The sequence below is a fragment of the Geospiza fortis genome, unplaced genomic scaffold (assembly GCF_000277835.1).
Source record: "Geospiza fortis unplaced genomic scaffold, GeoFor_1.0 scaffold41, whole genome shotgun sequence".
Classification (NCBI taxonomy): Eukaryota; Metazoa; Chordata; class Aves; order Passeriformes; family Thraupidae; genus Geospiza; species Geospiza fortis.
In genome coordinates this window covers 17,970,951-17,990,321 of record NW_005054299.1, presented here as the reverse complement: position 1 = coordinate 17,990,321, position 19,371 = coordinate 17,970,951, and the positions used below count along the sequence as shown (strand labels likewise).

General features: G+C 36.2%; 1 protein-coding gene across 1 annotated transcript in view; it reads right to left on the bottom strand.

The window, feature by feature from the left end:
- Positions 1 to 19,371, bottom strand: part of TTC27 (tetratricopeptide repeat domain 27) — a 126,976-nt gene that overhangs the window by 5,249 nt on the left and 102,356 nt on the right. The window contains exons 15-19 of the mRNA XM_005416251.2: positions 18,702 to 18,929; positions 14,043 to 14,141; positions 12,350 to 12,402; positions 8,249 to 8,414; positions 2,130 to 2,327 (exon numbers count right to left, since the gene is read on the bottom strand). Of these exons, the coding sequence (XP_005416308.2) occupies positions 2,130 to 2,327; positions 8,249 to 8,414; positions 12,350 to 12,402; positions 14,043 to 14,141; positions 18,702 to 18,929 (744 nt within the window). The remainder of the gene's footprint in view (positions 1 to 2,129; positions 2,328 to 8,248; positions 8,415 to 12,349; positions 12,403 to 14,042; positions 14,142 to 18,701; positions 18,930 to 19,371) is intronic.

The window sequence follows — 19,371 nt, the reverse complement described above, 5'->3', positions numbered from 1 at the left end:
TACTGAATGAGGTGGCAGTTCAGACACACTGAAGTGTGAGAGTAAATATATGCTAAACTAAAGAAAAAAACTCCAAAACAGAACCACAAACCCAACACTTCAGTAATTTTACACTCCTAACTTGCAAACCTTGACTGATTTTGATTCAATTTACAAAGCACTGCTGTGAATTTTAACTGTAGACCCTAGTGATTAATGTGGCATCAGATGTATCAGCAGAACAGAAAAGTAAAAACCCCCAGCAATCAAGACACTCTTTTAAAATAGCCACACATACAAGATTGTTCTTTCGAATTCAATGTTAGGAACAAAATTGGTGAAATATAATTAAACCTGCACTAAATAAGGCACAGAATGGGAAGGTATAGAGGTCAAAACCTACATTTGTAAGGAGGTGCATGACACATTCAAAGGTTTGTTCCCATCTCTTTGCCACAGTATAGTAAATAATGCCCTTTTAGAATTCACTGAGCTTTTGCCTAATGAATGTGGGTGGCAAACTGACTATATATCTAGAATTTTTCTACAGATACAGTTATATTCACTGAATATCTGACTGACCCATGATGGTGCTTGTGAAGCCAATAAATACAGGTTTTCTCATTTTTACTCCATAACATGATATCAGAAATCAGTGATCATTTGGTGCATTGCAAATTAATTTTTACACTGTAAATTAATATATGCCGTGGCTTTAGGCAGTTTTGTTCTTTTATGATCCAGATCTGTGATACTGTCATACCAGGATATTTGGATACACATGTAAGCATACCTTAAGTATTTATAAACATCATTCCATCTCACAGGCAAGATAGACTGTTTGTTCCACAACCAGCCTGATTAGGAAACACAGTTAAAGTACTGTCTACTCTACAATTGAAACCATGTTTTTAACTGGGTTAGTTAAAAATACCATGATGTAACCAGATACAGAAATGATTACATTCATAGTATAGACAGGGCCTCTGCTGCTTTGCATGTCTGAGTAAGAATGTGAGGATATATTGCAGGATATTGCAGTGTCTGTATTTCTGCATTCTAAATAGCCCAAATCCCTTTTACTCTTCGGCTGTAAAGAAAAATAGAGAAGACAAAAGGGAGGAATTGGAGGTATAATAGACACCAACAATGACTAAACACGGTTCTTCACGGGGCAGAGCACAAAGAGACAATGAGCAAGGCACAAATTATTATAAATTTAAGCCCACAGGAATACAATTCATAGGCCTAACCATCTTCCCTGCTTGATATTAAGCAATCCTCCAGAGAGGAATTTTGTGCCCAGGCCAAAGGCATACCCCCATTGGTGAACATATACTGAATGCTGACGTCGTGTGTTTTCAACTTCAGTGAAGATCCGATGACCTAATTATTTTTGAACTGTGCAAGACTATTTGAACTTCTTGAAATTTAATACCAAATGCAAAGCACGCTCCAGTATACAACAAAGTGAACACTTCTAGCAGTGCAGAGTGGTTATTCTGGAAATGCAATCACCTTAATTCCTTGGGAAGTGATAAGGAAAAGAAATGTAAGTTAACACAGCAAAACCAGTGATGAGTAAAGAGAAACCAATGGTTCAACAGACTAAGGATTATATATAGTTCTTTAATTCCATTTTAAGCTAATTAAGGACAAAAAAAATTCTACTCTGGGTACTCTAACTGTGGTGTAGATTATTTTAAGTGCATTTTCCCTTAGTGATTATAAAGAACACAGATGGCTTATGCTGCTACTAGATCATGCGTTTAAGATCCTTTTTTTTCTTTTCAGAAGCTGCAATATTCTATATTCTGAATCAAATATTTCAATTTTAAAAAAAGCCAAAACCCACACCACCATTTGATTATAGATGTTAGACTGTTGCCAAGAAGTTTCAGAATACAAATTCAGGACCATACACATATGCTGTGTAGGGTGTGATAGGATGTTTTGAAATGAAACACAGGTAAAAAAAGAGGTTTTTTTTTTAAGTCCAAGAGAACTGATATAAAACATCTTGCTCCTGTTGTGTGCAACAAAAATGCGTGCTGTAGGAACACGGAGAAAATACAATGTGCTTATAAAAACACTAAAGCAAAACAGGTCTGGAACAAGAGCATGTTCTACTACAGCACTATAGTTCTTACCTTTTCAATATCTTCACTACTATCATTCTCTCCATTTCCATAAAGCTGGGCATAAAGTCTCCAGATTGCCCCATCATTAGTCACTCGTGAAGTGACTCTGCCCAAGAGCTCTTGCAGTTTCCCCTTCAATCCACTTGATACCTCTCCAGCACGATCTGCCAGACCATTCACCACAGCTCTGACAAGAATAGCCAGCACCTTAAAAAAGCAGCAGGACAGAGCTGTTATTTCAACTCAAATTTTAACTCAAATCAACATCAGTATATATAATGTTAGCTGTAATGTTTGGTCTCTACTAATGATTGTGCCACATGGCAAGTACAGAATTTACTAAGAAATACATGGACTAATTCAACTGATTTAAACCTCATCTATAAGATTCTATATTGGTGTGGGTGAAGAGGCCAAAATATAAGACAGAAATTTGGGTAAAGGAAACTGAGGCAGAAAATATAGATATTTTCACCTTCTAATACAGTTATGAAAAGATCAGTAAATAGGCTAAGCCAAATTAATTCAGGTAATGGAAGACACTGTTTTTTACAGGACCTCTATTTAACAACCAGCAGAAAGTGAAAGATAAGTGGATAAGATGGAAACTGGAAGGTGATGGAATATCACCCTGGGAATCTCTGTTTTTAATGCACTCCTGGTGATTTACTACACAAATCAGTTCCATCAAACTCCTCTCATTAGTGGCCATACTTTTGGAATCACTGGCTTGAGAATGTGGGATCTGACCTGCAGAAATGCTGAGCATGTGCAGCTGCTGGTGGGAGCTTGGTTTTGCATGTAAAAAATGCAACATCATACCAGACTTTTTGTCCCAAACTGGACACAGAGAACCAGAAAACAGTGTCACTTCGCCTCAATTTCTCAGCAAAATAGGAAACAGCAAATGTAAATCAAGGCAGTAGATCCTATGATGAATTAGAAGAAAATAAACCCCAGAAAAGCTGTGGCTTATCAACTGAGTAATATCCATCCTGTGCAGTGCAGGAGACAGAGAGACTGGGGAAGAAATAAGGATGAAAACAAAATGGAAATTTCATCAGGGTCACATTCAAGATAGGCAAGTAAGAGCTGCACAAACACCTTCATGCTGGTACTTCCTAACTTGTGAGCCTGTCATTTGGCAACTTTAATGCTTCAACATTTTTGTCCATGTGACATTAACACCATGAAATCTCACACACAGCAGTATTAATATCAAGACAGTAATAAAACTAACTTCAAAGATGACTTGTGAATAGCTGCAAACCCTACAAAAACCTCACAAATCAAGATGCAGTTCACTGGCAGAAAATAATACAAAAATTATGAAAGTATCAAAGTATATCACACTGAGAATAAAAATACACCCAGTTTAGCACTTGTGATATGTCACTTTCCTAAAATAACTTTTCTTCTGTAGAATGACTCCATTACAATGCATCCCAAAAAATAATGAGTTTATCATATACAGAAAATTCTTGGCAGAACAACCCAAATCAATCAAAATGGTTGATAATGTTAAACAGCTCCCCTCTTGTCCCCCCAAAACCACAGCAGTCGCTCATATTACTTATAAAATGATATGACAAACTGGCAGTTCCTTCAAGATCTCTTAAAATTCACTTAAGATAACAGAAAATATGATCAACTATTAATAGTCCAATTTATATTCATAATTTGGAATATAAGGCACCAAATCTCATCATTAACCAGGTCTTCTATATTGAGTTGCTAGAAAAACACCAGCAAGTCGTAATATTTCCATTACTAAAGCACTGTAATAAACAAACATAGGTGCAAGAAAAACACTACTGTATTCTCTTTTGACAAGGAACCAGAACTGGTCCTGAGGATACACACACAGATATAAGACTTCTCAATCAATTTCTCAGTTTAACAAAACTGTTAATCAAAGTCCAAATGTTAGTTCATGTGAATATCATATAAAATCATCAAAAGTTTTAAAGCTTTTTTAAAAACGTTTTATTTTGTTCATACATTAAAAAAAAAAGAGCTTCCTTAATCAGTAGGATGCAGCAACTGTAAAATTAGCCCTATTCCCACAGTCTTGACTTTACTTACACTTCTATCATAATAATCCATTTCCTTTTTTTGTAATCCATCATGTAAGCTTTGGCACTACAGCAGTTAAAATGAAACTAGTGTCAAGACCCAGATTACAGGGTCCATTAAACAGTAATGAATCATTAAGGCTTGGTTGTCCACACTTGTTAAATAAAGTTATTTCAAACTGCAAGTGAATTGTACAAATCATCCAGAAGTACTAGCAGTGTAGCAGAGTCTTCCAATTTAGGTTGCCAAAAAAGTAAAAACTTGTATCTTTGAGAGATTTTAAACTGCCATACACACTAAACTACTACAGCAATGCTCTTTTGGCCCAAGATCCCAAACATGCAGTAGAGGATACTTTTGGTTGGTTTTCTTCATGACTCTTTTAATGAACTGGGCTATGACCAGAGAGTTCATGTTTAGTATGACATCACACCATTAGCATTCCTCCTTCTCCTTTGCTTTTGTGAATAATGTGTTTACTACAAACTGAACAAAAGACACTGTGAGACAAAACCTTAGAAATAAACCAAGTCATTTATAAATGGAGCGATTTTCATCAGTTACTCTCATTTCACAATTGTTCTCCAAACAACTCCTTTCATATAAAAATTCTCTTGGTTAAACCATTTTCAGATGCTTCACTAATACTAATCAAACTTGACAGTGCCCAAGAAAGAGGAGAACCCTCAGATAACAGATCCAAAATAACAAATTTGCAGTCTGTGAGCTCTTCCTATTCCCCTTCCAAACTAAGGATTTTATAATAATGACAATTGTCATTAGTGAGCTACTTAAATTAAGTAGAGCTCCAGAAATTATTAACTCCTACCCTCGCTTTTCAAGATCTCCTTGGAACATGCTCTTGTGGCCTTTAGTTAGAAATGGTTTGGCAACACAAACTGCTGAAATGAGGATGTTACTTGATGGAAAGGGTACCAGAAAAACTTTGCTAGAATCTCAATAGCACAGAATTGCAAAGTGGAATCCTTTGTCCATACTTCTCTATTCATAATTTTTGACAGCACATAATGAAGATATGGTTTCTGAAATACTGTATCGAAACAGTTTTTCCAACCACAAAATAAGTTTGTCATTCACAAGACTGCAACACTCCAAGTAAAAAAGGCTGACTGCCTCCATAAGCACAAATGTGATGGAAATTAATATAATCAGGAATTGCAGAAACATTCCAGGTACATTTACCAGCTCATATCAATAATTCAGAGACCAAATTGATGATTATAATAGGTAAGGCTTTCTCCTTGGGTACTTTTTAGTGACTGATTTACTAGTGGAAACTATGGATTATTCAGTTAGCCTTTCTGTTTTATTACATAACACATATATTGAAGGTTTTCCAGGTACATTTTTCAGCTTTGTGAAAATGAAAAGATACATGGAAATGTGAAGAATTTTAAGAACCAGTAAGGAGGGAAGGTAAGAAAGTGTGCTTTTAACATTTATATGCAATGCTAACAAACTGAGACTTTTGAAACTGTCCTTTGCTGTAATCTTTTACTGCATCGTTGCTCATTTATAAGGAGCCCTTTATCTCTTCCTTGTCCAATTCTATCTGTAGAATCTGTGCGTACATATCTTCAAGCTTCACAATATCATGATCTCAGAACCTTTGCCACATGGATGGCAATGTTAAATAACTAGAACAGCACAGAAGAAAAATTTCCCAAATCTGTGTGCTGTACTCAGAAGACTGGCACAAAGGACAAAAATGGCCTAATAGAAATCACCAACAGGAATCTAAATGCTTTACTATTATTAGAAGAAATCAGTGATATAAAAATATGACTTCATACTATTCTGAAATAAAATTTACAAGTCTGATGTAGCTACAGAAATCAAGGGCATTTCAAATTCTATATCCAATTGCACATATGTAATTGATACATTCAGTCTCACAAGGCGTATTCTGCAGCAATGATTATGCTAAAAGCAGTTGGTTTTCACAAAGAACTGGAATCCATGACTCAACTTACTTCTTCCAGTCCTGTGCATATTTATTTTTTTAAAAATTCCTACCGTGTTTCTCAGCATTATGTCATGTAGCTTAGTAGTCTATCAATTAAAATCTATGATGACTACAAATAGTAAATATAACTTGAGAGAAGATCATACTATGTTGAATGGAAACAATGGTGTATGTTTTCATTTACTCATGTTCATGATTTCACATTGTCAAAATACAATTGCACAAGATGGTTATAGATCATCCCTATTCCAAACAGTCCAGTTGGAAAAAAGGAGAGGCTCACCAATTAACGGTGAACTTTGTAAACAATTTCAGCAGAAGCTTTTATTTTTATCTGCTTTTTTGTTTTGCTACAGAAATACCCTCCTCTTGCAAGATAATTATTTCAAGCCTGAAATTCTCTAATCAGGCCCTGAGGTTTTTCTTGGCAACTAGTAAAATCCTCCTAATTTAGGCAACTGTATTAGAAGTTACAATGAAACCCATAAAACACTTCACATATCAGAAGCCAAAGTTAAAATTAAGATGCAAAAATAATTTAGGAAAGACACCATATATATACTTCTTTGAAAGTTACAGAAGTTTTATGAGACCAAGATGAAAACAGTTATGCAACAAAAATAGAAATGTAATACAAGCAATATCCTCAAATCCTTTAATAAAATATATTGCATAAAATTTGACAAATAACAGTAATAGGCGTCTGTATCATCTCAAAATATCTCAAATGGGCAAATATATGTTGAAACCTCTACTCCTAGTCAGCTGTCAGTCTGTTTTAAATAATACAGTAGACCACCCCTAAAAATGCTATTTTAAGTAGCAATTGAGAAAAAAAATTAGTTGAAAAAAGCCAACCATCTACAAGATGCTCCATGACAGGCCCCACCACTACTACAGTACTCCAGCTGCCAAACACACTAATCTTTACCACATATAAAACAGATTTCCATTGACACTCTTTTGTGCTAATGTTTAATGTTTAGCTATACCAAACCTGAAAGATTTTATTAATACAGAATGTTATCCTGTGCATGACTGGCTTTACTAGTAATAAGCATTGCACTCATGTATTTGTCATTAAATTTGTCATTAAAAAGTAACGTGAAAAAAGTATTTAACATCCCTGTCCCCCATGACCAAATGAGATGTCTCCACAATTTTAACTAATTCTATCTGCTCTCTGTCCTCATCACTGGACTCAAATTCTCAGGAAAGCTACTTTTTCTCTTTTTATGGGACAAGAAACAAAACATTCTTCTGGGATCCATGAGCAGCAGCAGCTGGTTCCTCTTACCCTGGTACCACACAATCTCACTAAGAGCTCATAAGCTCTTCAACCAGATCTGCTAATTTTGCAAAGGCTCTTGAAGGTGTTTTATTATTCTCCTTGAGAGATTCTTTGTCTTGCCTTTCAGATTCACCTTGCTATTTTCACTGTGTGTGCAAAACCCTGCTAGGATCAGGACCTGGTTTCAGGCAAGGCACCATCCCAGCTGAAGCTGTTAAGGTAGGTTCTCTGGATTTTGTCCAGAGCATACATTTACAAACACAAAATTTAACTGAAGTGAAAGATGAGCAAAATACCTCTTATTTTTCTTTGTTCTGGTTATGAAGAATCAATATTATGACCGTGATGAATTCAGTTCACTTTCAAAGGCTCATTTGTGGAATTTTCCAATACATGGGAAAAGCTTCCCTTTCTTTCAACTAAATAATTGATATTATTTCTGACACCAAGATATGCAGGAACAATATGGAAAGAAGGGATTATGAATTGCATTTTATATAAAAATAGGTCTTGAAACTGCAAGGCTCACACACGTGCTTTCACAAAGTCTGATGCAATCTGGACGCAAAGGTTTTCAGTTTTGTCCAGTTTCATTTTAAAAATTTATTCTTAGAGTCCAAATCTCCAAAACTTAAAACATTTGCCTACATAATTTCATTAGCACGTGCACTATTATTGCTGACACCACAGCTATCAGCAGCTATCAGCAATCTCTCTGTCTCTGAACAAAAATTAGTGAACATACAGGATGACTACATATGAAAATTTCCCCACCTGTGTATCCTTGTACTTTTCTTTTAAGTCCATGAGCCGGTGATAAGCTTTAATTGCTTCTGAAAACTCTCCAATGTCTGTACTGGTGAGAAGATAGTTCTCCCATATTTGCCAGTGCTCATAGTTGCACTTGAGAGCTTCTTGGAGGGTTCGAAATGCTTTGATCCTAATCAATAATAAAATAATAATATAAATTATTACAGAAGATTTCTACACTAAAATCAGTTGGCACAGCATCAACAAAAAAACTGCTTATTTTAAAAAATCGTATTTAGGACACAGTGCCATGCAAAAGCTATTGCTTGTAATTTACAATACTGATCACTCCTTAATCTCTCTTGCAAACTATTTTGTATTAGTTCATACACAACAGTACACTCTGTAATTCGAACTAGGTAACTTCTCTTAGCTCTTGTAATTTATTTTTTTTTACAAAAGCGTATCATAATTTTGCCATCTATGTCAATATTTTCCTTTCCAAATTTTTAACTGGAGCCATGAGAAAATCTTACACATACTGCAGTTGTAACACACATTAAAAAATTAAAAATCACTGAATTAATGATAGATGCAGAATGGTATTGACTTATTTAATCACACACACTTTTTAATCACCTTTATTTTAAACATTTGCACATGGCAAACATGCATATCCATTGCACAGAAGCCCATCATTTTCAAACATTTTTATCCTTAGGTCAGCTGAAAGGTTTACTTACACCTTTCTGATCCCTGATGCTGTGCTGCTCAGTACAAATGTGTCAGAATGGCCCCAAACACTACCAGGGTCCTTCTCCAATCTGACCCATCTCATACTGACAGGAGACAGTGTTATGGAATAAAGCTAGACAGCACAATACCTATAAAATCATCATCAAGTTACAAAGCATCTTTAGTTTTTCATATGCATCCACTGCAGTCAACTCTTGACCATTTCCTTAGGGGAGCAGTAATGCCATCCTCAGATAACAACATGCCATCTGAAACGTGTTGGTGAGGTTTGCGAGTTTACTGTTTAAAGCCTTAAACATACTACAAAAAGTTGCAATAAATTTGATACTTTAAAATAACCCTGCTAGAGAACTGGAATGATACCTTTCTTTCTAAGAGACTGAAGTTGGACAGTCACACTCTCAGTTGGACAGTCATGATACGTAAAAAACCACAAAGGAATGGATTCCTTTAAATTAAGACTTGAAATGGAGCTTTCCTAAGCTTCTTTGGTAAGGCATAATGATATATCTCTTTTTAATAAATACCATATAAAGATGGCCTGTTATCAAAATATGCAGTTCACTTGCTCTATGTTGCTTGACTAAGTTGTTAAAAGTGTTTTCTCTAAAGAAAGACAGCCCAAAGAAACTGTTGGTTGAGTTTTAAAAAGAGAGTCCAAGAGAGTATAAACACAAGCCAAGACAATGTAATATCTAAGTAGTTGATCAGGCCATTAGAAGTTTGAAATAGCTTGGTCAGGGAAACATGTAAATAACTACCAATCTAATGCCATGATATTAAGAGTTATCAAATACATAAGAGAGTGGACTGATAGAGCAAAATTATTTAAGAAGAACAGGTCATTTGGCATAGTTAGAGCAGAACAGTCCACATGCAAGATCTTTCCATATCCACTCCCCTTTTCTCTCTCTTCTGATATATTGATAGATGTGATGCTGATGAATAAATGTGCAAAGAGTTGAGTTTTCTCCTGTTAACAATCTCACTAAGGGATTTCAGACCCTGATTTTACTAGATTAAATTAGAAAATAACACAGTCCTGTTCCTTCTGTGGATTTTGCTACAATGGAAGTTGGGATCTGCCACAGCTCTCTGACAGTATTGTTTCTGCAACTGCTCTCCACCATCTGCAGGGTTAGTCTGTATCATCTCCCCTACCTTCCTGAAAATTAATAAGCTATCAGGAGGGCAGATGCCAGTAAGATGGAAATGTAGTTAAGATACCGAAGGGATGGGATGGAAATAGTATTCCACAAATCATCATGCTTGCTATGTAATAAAATCCTCTAGATTCTCAAACAAATCCCCTGTGTATTTAACCAATCACAAAATGATGGATTATCCTTAACCAGTTAAGTGAATTCATACCCAGATAGGAAACAGTAGGCAGTACAAATGCATTATCTGGTCTTGGAAACCAGGAATCTTTCATACAAAGGACAGAGGGCCAGTCCCAGTTTATTCTGAGAAATGTGAGACCTAGATTTCAAAGACCTCCTGGCACACAGAGTAGTTTTTCTGGTAAACCAAAGCATGGAGTCTGCTTTCATCACAATTAATTTTTCTGGAGGAAATTCAGAATACACAAAACTTGTGGAGTCTTAAAAAGCAAACAACCCCAAAAATCAACAAGACCCCTGTCCTTTGGGTGTTAGCAAGTTGCTTGCATACACTTTTCAAAAAAATGTACTTATGCTATATTTGCCTGTTGTGTGAGACTCTGCCAAGCCTTGGCCAAATTCACAATCTATGAGTGAGCCTGAATTAAAAGCCTGTTTGGCGTAAAGCCGGATTTTTTTGAGGGAGTGAAAGAAAGCTGTTAACCTAAATATCTTTCTTTTGTTTTCCTTCTTTTTAAATCCTCACTCCACTTAATTTCTTTTTTCTTCTGGCAGGCTTGAAAAATAAGAATTTATGTATCCCCACACAAATTATTTAAGTGTACTGCTACAGATACTCTCTGTTTTGAGAGAGAGTTAAACTAGCTCACACATAGTCTTGACCTATAAGTGACTACACAAATAATCAAAGAAGTTGCTATTCCACAGCACGTACAGGCCACACTTGGCTATCAACACGTAATACTCACTTAAAATTTACTGGACATTGAGTCCTATCTCACATGATTCTGTAGGAAAAAAGCTCAGTAACATGGCGCCATTTATAACTTTTGCTACCGTATCAAATAGGTTACAAGTTTTGTATGTGCTTAGCATATTAGATCACAAGAATAGATTAAGAATAATAAAATTAAACCAGTAAGCTGAAACGAATCACTCAGTAGTTTCTCAGCCTTGTAGCAGATTAACAGACAGAAAATTATTTTGATTAAAAATACTTTTATGAAACAAGCATAAGCTAGTACACTGAGCATCTGACATTTTGAATTGTGTGGAAAAGAAGGAGCAACGACCACATGAATTGCACATACTCAAGGCACTGCTAAAGACAAAAGGAACTACTGAAAAGTTAAAACAAGCTCTTGCTTTCTATTACTTTTTAGCCTTGTATAGTTATTCCAACACTTCATTTTCTCCTCCCTCCTGCTCCCATTGACATATCTATCTCCTAAGTCCATATTACTTCTCACTTTTCCTATGTATGTTTATAAATTTACACTTTAATGCAAGCTTACTATTCTTTCTCTCTTTTGTTACTTTGCCTCCTGACTATGTAACCAGAGTGATGTCAGATTTCAAGTAAGGTTTTTAAAAATAGTTTATCTTATTCTTTTGTTTCATTCTTTGGTAACAAGTTATAATGTGAAAATTCTTAAATATCAAATTCTTACACGTAAACTTTTATTACATTGCATTGATATAAAAAAATACAAAATAAGAGTGGCAGTCCACTTAGGTCAAAGCTTCTTTTATGAATCATTAGTTTTGAGGGAGAAGAATAAGCCAGCTAGCATGTGTGCAGAACACCATCTCCTTTTGTATAACAAAACCAAACTGCCTGGTTTTCCCTTAAATCTACTAAGGAAAATATCCTATGAAATTACGATAGGTCTCAATATATTGTTTGCTTGAAATGGGCCTATCTTCTTAACTTCATGCTCAAAGTAGTTTTTATTATTCATCTTTATTATGAATATTTTGCACTGGTTGTACTTACTGTATCATAGATACCTCTAACAACAAAAAAGTGTAGAGAGAGGCTGCTACTTGTATAAAGTTACAAAATTATTTCCTCTAAAATAAAATAGTTACCAGTGATCCAGCTTGAGAGAGAGAACTGAAGGGCAAAGAACTGCAAAATATGAGTTAAGCATCTTATAATAATAAAAAAACTCCATGTCAAAAAAAGGGAACTATAGTTATTTGTTTTGGAAACAATGTCTTCTAATTCTTTTGAAGTACTTACTTCTGTTTTAATCTGATATAAGCAGTTGATAAATTGTTCCAGGCCTCAGCATTCTGTAATGATAAAAGGAGAAGTACCAAAAAATTTATTCACTTACATTGTGTTTACTTTATAAAAATACATAAGTGAAACTACTGCCAAACATCATTGATTTTGCTAACCACACATATTGACAGAAACCTTCTACATGGCAGTTAAAATACTGCATTGAAGTATAAATTGAAATACATAAATATTTGACTACATCAGCAAGAATCAGGTATATAAATATCAATTAACTGCCTTGGGGTTGCAATACACTAAGGCAGCTCTTGCCTTCAGTCCCAGCTGTAAACAAGCATGCTCTTGTGGAATCTAGCTGGAATGGCTGGAAAGGTCAGTGCTCCCCCAGCAGCTCATCACTTCTCACTAGCTGGAAGCTACTTCAACTGCACCACTCTGTTACTGGACAAAAGTGACCTGATGTCCCCTAACACACCTCAGGTAAAACCAGCAGAGATGAGCAGAGATGATTCCTGCCCTTTGCCTGACACTGCTGTAAATGTGAAACCCCATCACTGAATTCAGCAAAGTGACAACTAGAAATGATTTGAAGACTAGAGTCTGAGCACTGCAATGAAATGTACTCCATACTGAAGGCTATCCCGAGGCTTAAGGAGCATTTTATTCATGCTGGGAAACCTTTCTGAGATTTAATTCATGAAAATGGTCACTACATTGCTACAGCTGCAGATGTATAAAGACAGGTTTTGCCTCCAACCGAGAGCCAGCCCAGCACCTTTTACTCATAAAAATCCACCGCTTAACCCATTGAGAAGTCAGCTGGCTCATATGAATACAATTAAATACAGACCCTAGAGAGATAAGTGAACCCAGTGTTAATATCTACTTGGAAGTAAATTTACTGCACTGAACAACAACAAAAAAAACAATATATAAAGTAAGAATTCCATTGATGTCTATATGTACATTTTTTCCCCTAAGGAAGTTATTGCGTTTTATAATAAAGAAAAAAAAATACTCTGTCACCTCTCATTGCTTTCTCATTCTTTTCTCCAAGAGAAAAGAATGAGTAACAACAGTTTCTATTGAGTAGATGGCATTAACTCTAAGCAAGCAACAAGCTGACAGTCAGGCCTTCTGGCAAAAGTATTGTCAGTGTATTTCTCAGGTAATTCAGCTGTCACCTTCACTGTCTCAATGCACATTCAAACTACAGTATTGTACACATGCATGCCCTGCATCCTGAAAAAATGGCTGAGCTCCATTCTCCCTGTGCTCCTGAAACATACAGTTACAAATTTATTGTCACATGTAAACTTGACCTTTTTTTTCAGGAGAATTTGATTAGTTAGAGGACTAAATATTTTAATATAATTTTTGTTTTTTCTCTTTTTATCTCTCCTCACAATTTAGTCAGTCCCATTTGTCTGTTTTAGCAATGTGTGCAAGCATAAAGGATTTTTTCAAATATATTTTAACATTCACACACTCATACTTGGACAAAGTTACGTACTGGGTAAGTATTTTTATGATGCCTTATGACAAAAATATATCCTTCATGAAGAAGCTTAATTTATTCAAAGGGCTAAGGTTTAAACAAGTTTTTCATTATTGCTTTGCTTGTTTATAATGAAAACATCCTTGCTGCTTTTAGATAAGCCATCTGAATAGTTTGTTCAAAAGTACATACATCTGGTTCCAATGTGACACAGCGCTGAAATGCTTTGGCAGCACCTTCGTAGCCTTCTAAAGCAATGTATGCACAGCCCAAGGAAAACCATACACCTAGCTGGAGAGAAAACATTAATGGTTACCTACATAAACGGATCCTTCAGCACAAGATAAATAATTTGCCCTGGGAGAACACACAACTCATTTTGATTTTTACCCATCTTCAGCTATGCTAGTATTGTACTGGAAAAAATAGTATCCTGTACGCTGATTACAGAAAAACTTTAGGTTTGAAGTTTTAATGAATATGGATAAACAAAGGTGTTGACTGCATGAAGATCACTTAACCATTTGTGAAGTGCTCTTTAACAGTCCATTTTCATTTACAGAACAAAGTGATAGCTACTTAGAGGTCTGCATATTTTGCTTTCATTTGTGAAAAATCCACATTCACTTTATACTACTACAATTAGGTCAAATGATACACTAGGAAATGTTTTTCAAGATAATCACATTTAACAAAATACATCTCAAATGACCAAACAGGCTCCTTCTCTTGTCAGAACATTGACCTTCTCAAGTTTCTATCACAATGTTTAGAGATAGAAATGTACTTAAATAACACCTTGCACAGAGAACAGAACTTTACCAGTTCAGTAATCTTGCATTTAAAGTCTTTACTTGTTACAACCAAATACCTCTCATCAATAAGGATTCAACCAGGGAGGAGAGCTCAGCACCTCCCTTCTCCATTGCCCCTTCTCAGGGAGCTGTGGAGAGCAATGAGGTCACGTCTCAACTTCTTTTTCTCCAAATTAGACAAGCCTGCTCCACTCAGGATGTTCCTTCCAGTCAGCCCTTTTTCCAGCTTTGTAGACTTCCTTTGGATGCTTTTAGGACCTTCACATATTTCTGAAATTGTGGGGCCCCAAACTGCACACAGTGCTCAAGGTGAGAACTGCAGACCGCAGGGTAATACCTCCTTTTGACCTGCTGGTTGTGCTGTGTTTGATGCATCCCAGGATTCACTGCCCTCTTGGCTGCCAGGGCTCACTGCTGGCTCACACAGAACTGCTGTCCAGTGGTATGATGCATGGGAATGGTACTAAGCTGCACCAGCGGAGGTTTAGTTTGGACATTTAGAAGCATTTCCTTACCTAGAGGGCAGTTAGACACTGGAACAAATCTTCCTAGAGGTGGTTGATGCCTTAAGGCTGTTAAGTGTTTAATAGGCATGTGGTCAATGCCCTTAAAAATGTGCTTTAACTTGGTCAGCCCTGAACTGGTCAGCAGTTGGACCAGGTGATCATTGTAGGTCCCTTCCAATTGAAATAGTCTACTATTCTACTGCGGTTCTACTCTAAATAGTATCACATAATGGCATAAATTACAGCAAAAAACATTTTCATACAGCAAGTTCCTGATTTGCCACATGGTTAATTCTCAAAGAGCTGCAAGCAAACCAGTATTACCTTTTATAAAAGTTTCATAATTCAGAAAATGATTAAGCCCTAAGTACATTAACAGAACATTTTCTGACAGCATTATGCTTTTTAAATGCATGCAGTCAAAACAAAACAGGATCTTTTATAAGGTGTTGCAAAATCAGTCCTACTACTCTACTGCAATAAATTCAGCCATTTCTCCATTCTATATGCCAAGGTTAAAAAAAACCCCAGGTTTTTCTTGGGAAGTTTTTTGGGGAAAGAGGTAGGGCAGAGGAAAATGGAAAAACAGGTTACATTAACTCCATATCACACAACAACACATTACTTCTTGAGGTGTCTGCTTAATTTTTATATTCTCTTGTGTTTTGGGTACTAGTTCTGAAGCAACTAACTCTGATAATTCAGGTTCTCCTTAGGAAATTGTAACAAATATTTAAACACAAAAACATTACCTAAATTTTTTTAAATCAGGGATTTTACAGGGTTGAGGATGACGCTGTTGGTTCATACACAAGCAGCTTTTACCTCTACAGACTAACTGCAAACTGTAGCAAACATTCTTACAGTTCTCTCCACTTCAAACTCATTTTCCTGTCTCTAAAATTCAACTTATATCTGCTTATATCTGACTTAACTGCTATAAAATTTATAGTTATTCTGCTTCAAAGCTTAGATCCCAGAATACAAACAGATGACATTGATCTTTGTCAGACCTGGCACCCGCGGGCAATCTAATCTTCATGACACTGAGAAAAGAAAGGAATAAACCTGACAATAAAGATATCCTTTTGCTTATGAGGGGTGTAAGTGGATGGCCCATTCCTGGAGCATGTGGATAAATAGGCGAAGATAGAATTAGCAACGACATCTGGGCTGGGCAAACGTGAAAACCTTCTTCTCAGCATTGTCAACATGTCACTTTCATGATTCATAAACTCATCAATCAAGGAAGAAATTCCACATGAAGAGAAAACTATGTTTCTCAAATTTCAGAGGGCAATCCTAATAGTAAATAACCACACAGTCAATCTAATTTTTAAGGCTCTCTTGTCCACCAGCACTCCCCACACGGCTGCTACCTCATTAACTCTCCTTATATTCTTTTTAGGTCAGTAACTTCTGGACAGGAAAAGCAGGGGCAGAGACTGGAGTGATCAAGCATGAAATTGAAGGTTAGTTCCAACTTTATAGCTCAGGATACAAGTTAAACAGTGCTTCTGTAGAGCCTGAGAGGAAAAACAGTCATTGCATGTCTTATAAAGCTAATGAGCAACAGTAGCACAGTCTCACTTCTGAACGGTGCAGGTTTCACCACTGGAGAACTGACTGTGCGAGCTCTTTGACCTCTGGAATTGTTTGTCAAGCCTTGCAAGATGCTCACAGTGAAAGTAGAAGAGAAATGTGTCTGTCATTAACAGAAATGTGTCTGTGTACTAGAACAAACAATTCTGTGAGCAGCAGTGCTAATGAACACAAGTTTCAGGTATATTTGAACTGCAAGGCTTTCATGTCTTTGTGGATTGCCCAAAAACTGATAGAGCGACTGCTTATATAGCTTATACACCTCAAAGACCTCAACCACACTTGAGTGGCTGGCTAAAAAATACACAAGATTAAAGGAGGGTTGAGCGAGAATGATTTTATTCATTACATATTTTGGGGAATCACTTGATGCAGTCAAAAAAATCTCTTCCTTCAGAAAGGTTTCTAATAACCACAAAAAATTAGAATTTCTTTGTAACAGGGAGTCTTTGTTTACCTGATAAATTATTCACAATTCTGGGAACAAGTGAAAAATTTAATTAATTATTATTTTCCTTGTGGTAAAGTCCTTGCATTTAGAATCAATTTAGAATCCACTCTGCTTTTGACCCACAAGAAACTCTAGAATAGCAAACAATTCATCTCTGCAGTCACAGAATACAGACAGAATTTAGGAGACAGCTATGTCAATCTGCACTATCTAGCTGCTCAATCTGTTTGTTTGAAACAATTCAACTGAATCTTAAAAAGAGCTTCCTAAGCAACAAGAGGAGGAAATGTTCACTTTCCTATATGGACTGGCCTATTTTTCTTGGATTTCCTTTCATTCTAAACTTCCTTTGGAAAGGACACAAAATAAAAAAGCATTTCAGCAGAATATTTCTCAGTTTTGAGCCCTATAGGCCATCTCCTGAAGCCCTTTATTATCTGGAAGTCCTCTTGATCTAAATAAAATTCCTATCTGAGTAATATATATTTTGCTGGCATTTTTGTTCATTTTACTTTCCATTCTAAAGATGTTTATAAGTTATCTGGAGTTCATCTGAATAAGACTCTGATTTATTGGAATAAAATACGTCAGCGAAATAGAAAAAAAGCTTAATGAAAGTTACTTGAAAGGCTGGAGGCATTTAAAATTTTTTCTAAAGCAAACGTCCAGTTAGTCACATGGAACTTAAAACAGCAGCTTCAGCCGTGCTCTTTGAGGGGCAAAGAACAAAAGAAGGAATATCCTGCTTTTGCATGGACCTAGAAATGGCTATGAGGAGCACAATTTATATACATAAACAACCACAAAGTTTTTTTTAACTTCTGAAGACCTTCCACAGGGTGAACCTTATTGGGATGGGATCTAGTGGCTGAGAAACTGAAACAAGATTACAAAAGCTGTCTGCAGAATAGCTTGCAAAGATCAGCAAGAGAAACCAGCCTCATCAAGAGAACTCTTTCCACTGTGGTTTCAATTTTGATGCATTGTTGTACTAAAAGCTATTGTCATCACAAGCATAACACAGTGTTTCTCAGTGACTCCAGAATAAGTCAGACCAGAACACTCAAAAAACATTTCTGTGAAATACAGAGATGAGAATTCATAACTCAAAGCCAGAGCAAACTCAGAGAGGGTGAAGGGAAACTTTCATTAAAATCTGCATTCCTCTTGTAACTGTTTTGCTTTGTAACTTGTTCATAATTTATTTCATGGTAATTATTAATTTCCAATGGCTTCATCTCTCTGAAATTTCTTTGAAAGAGCTCTACAGGCAAAGATTTACCTGCATGCAAAAGGATGTCTTCATTTCATACTACCATTTTAAGCCAGTCTTCCAAGTACATGGTGAAAATTTTGCTAAGAATAGTGATAAACTCTTATTTTGGTAACTGCCCAGAACTGTCTTTTAAAGAAGTATCATCATGCAAAACTGAATGTACAAACTAAAACCAAAGCCGTATATGCATAATTTCCCAACCTGCATAGGGTTGATCTGCACTGAACGTTCAAAGCACTCCACACACTCCCTGAATTCCCGGTTGCGGAGGTGCAGGAGGCCTTTGGAGCGCTGGGCGCGGGCGCTGCGGTGCCTGGAAAGCTCCCAGGCCTTGTCGTAATACTGGTGGTCTTTAAGAACATCACCAAGCAAACAATACAATCCTGGTGTTTCCTTCTTCTCCAACTCCCGCCTGAGTATTTCTTCTGCCTGTTAAAGAGAAATCAACACATAATGAGACCATTTATTTTCAGTTAATTACCTACCTGAACAAATACTGCTTTAGCACCTTGCAATCATCAGCTGGAGATTAAGAAGTAGGGCTAGTGAGGAAATGGTACCTTCATCCAACACAGCACCAAAGAAAAAGATCTGGTTCCAAAGTGACGTTCAAAAAATATTTCAACATAATATGGTGGCTTTTGGTTTAACACACCAAGGGAAATTAAACCATATAAACAAGAAAGAGCTTACTCTTTTCTTTACATCTTAGGCATGCATTCTGTCCCAAGAACAAATATCAGTCCTGGACATCAAACCTACACCTAATTCACAGCAATGAAGTATCTGCAATTCTAGAAGTTTATCATTTTTTTACATGTCCTAGTAAGTACTCCTGCAATGACTCTCCTTCCCTTTTCTCTAATTGCTC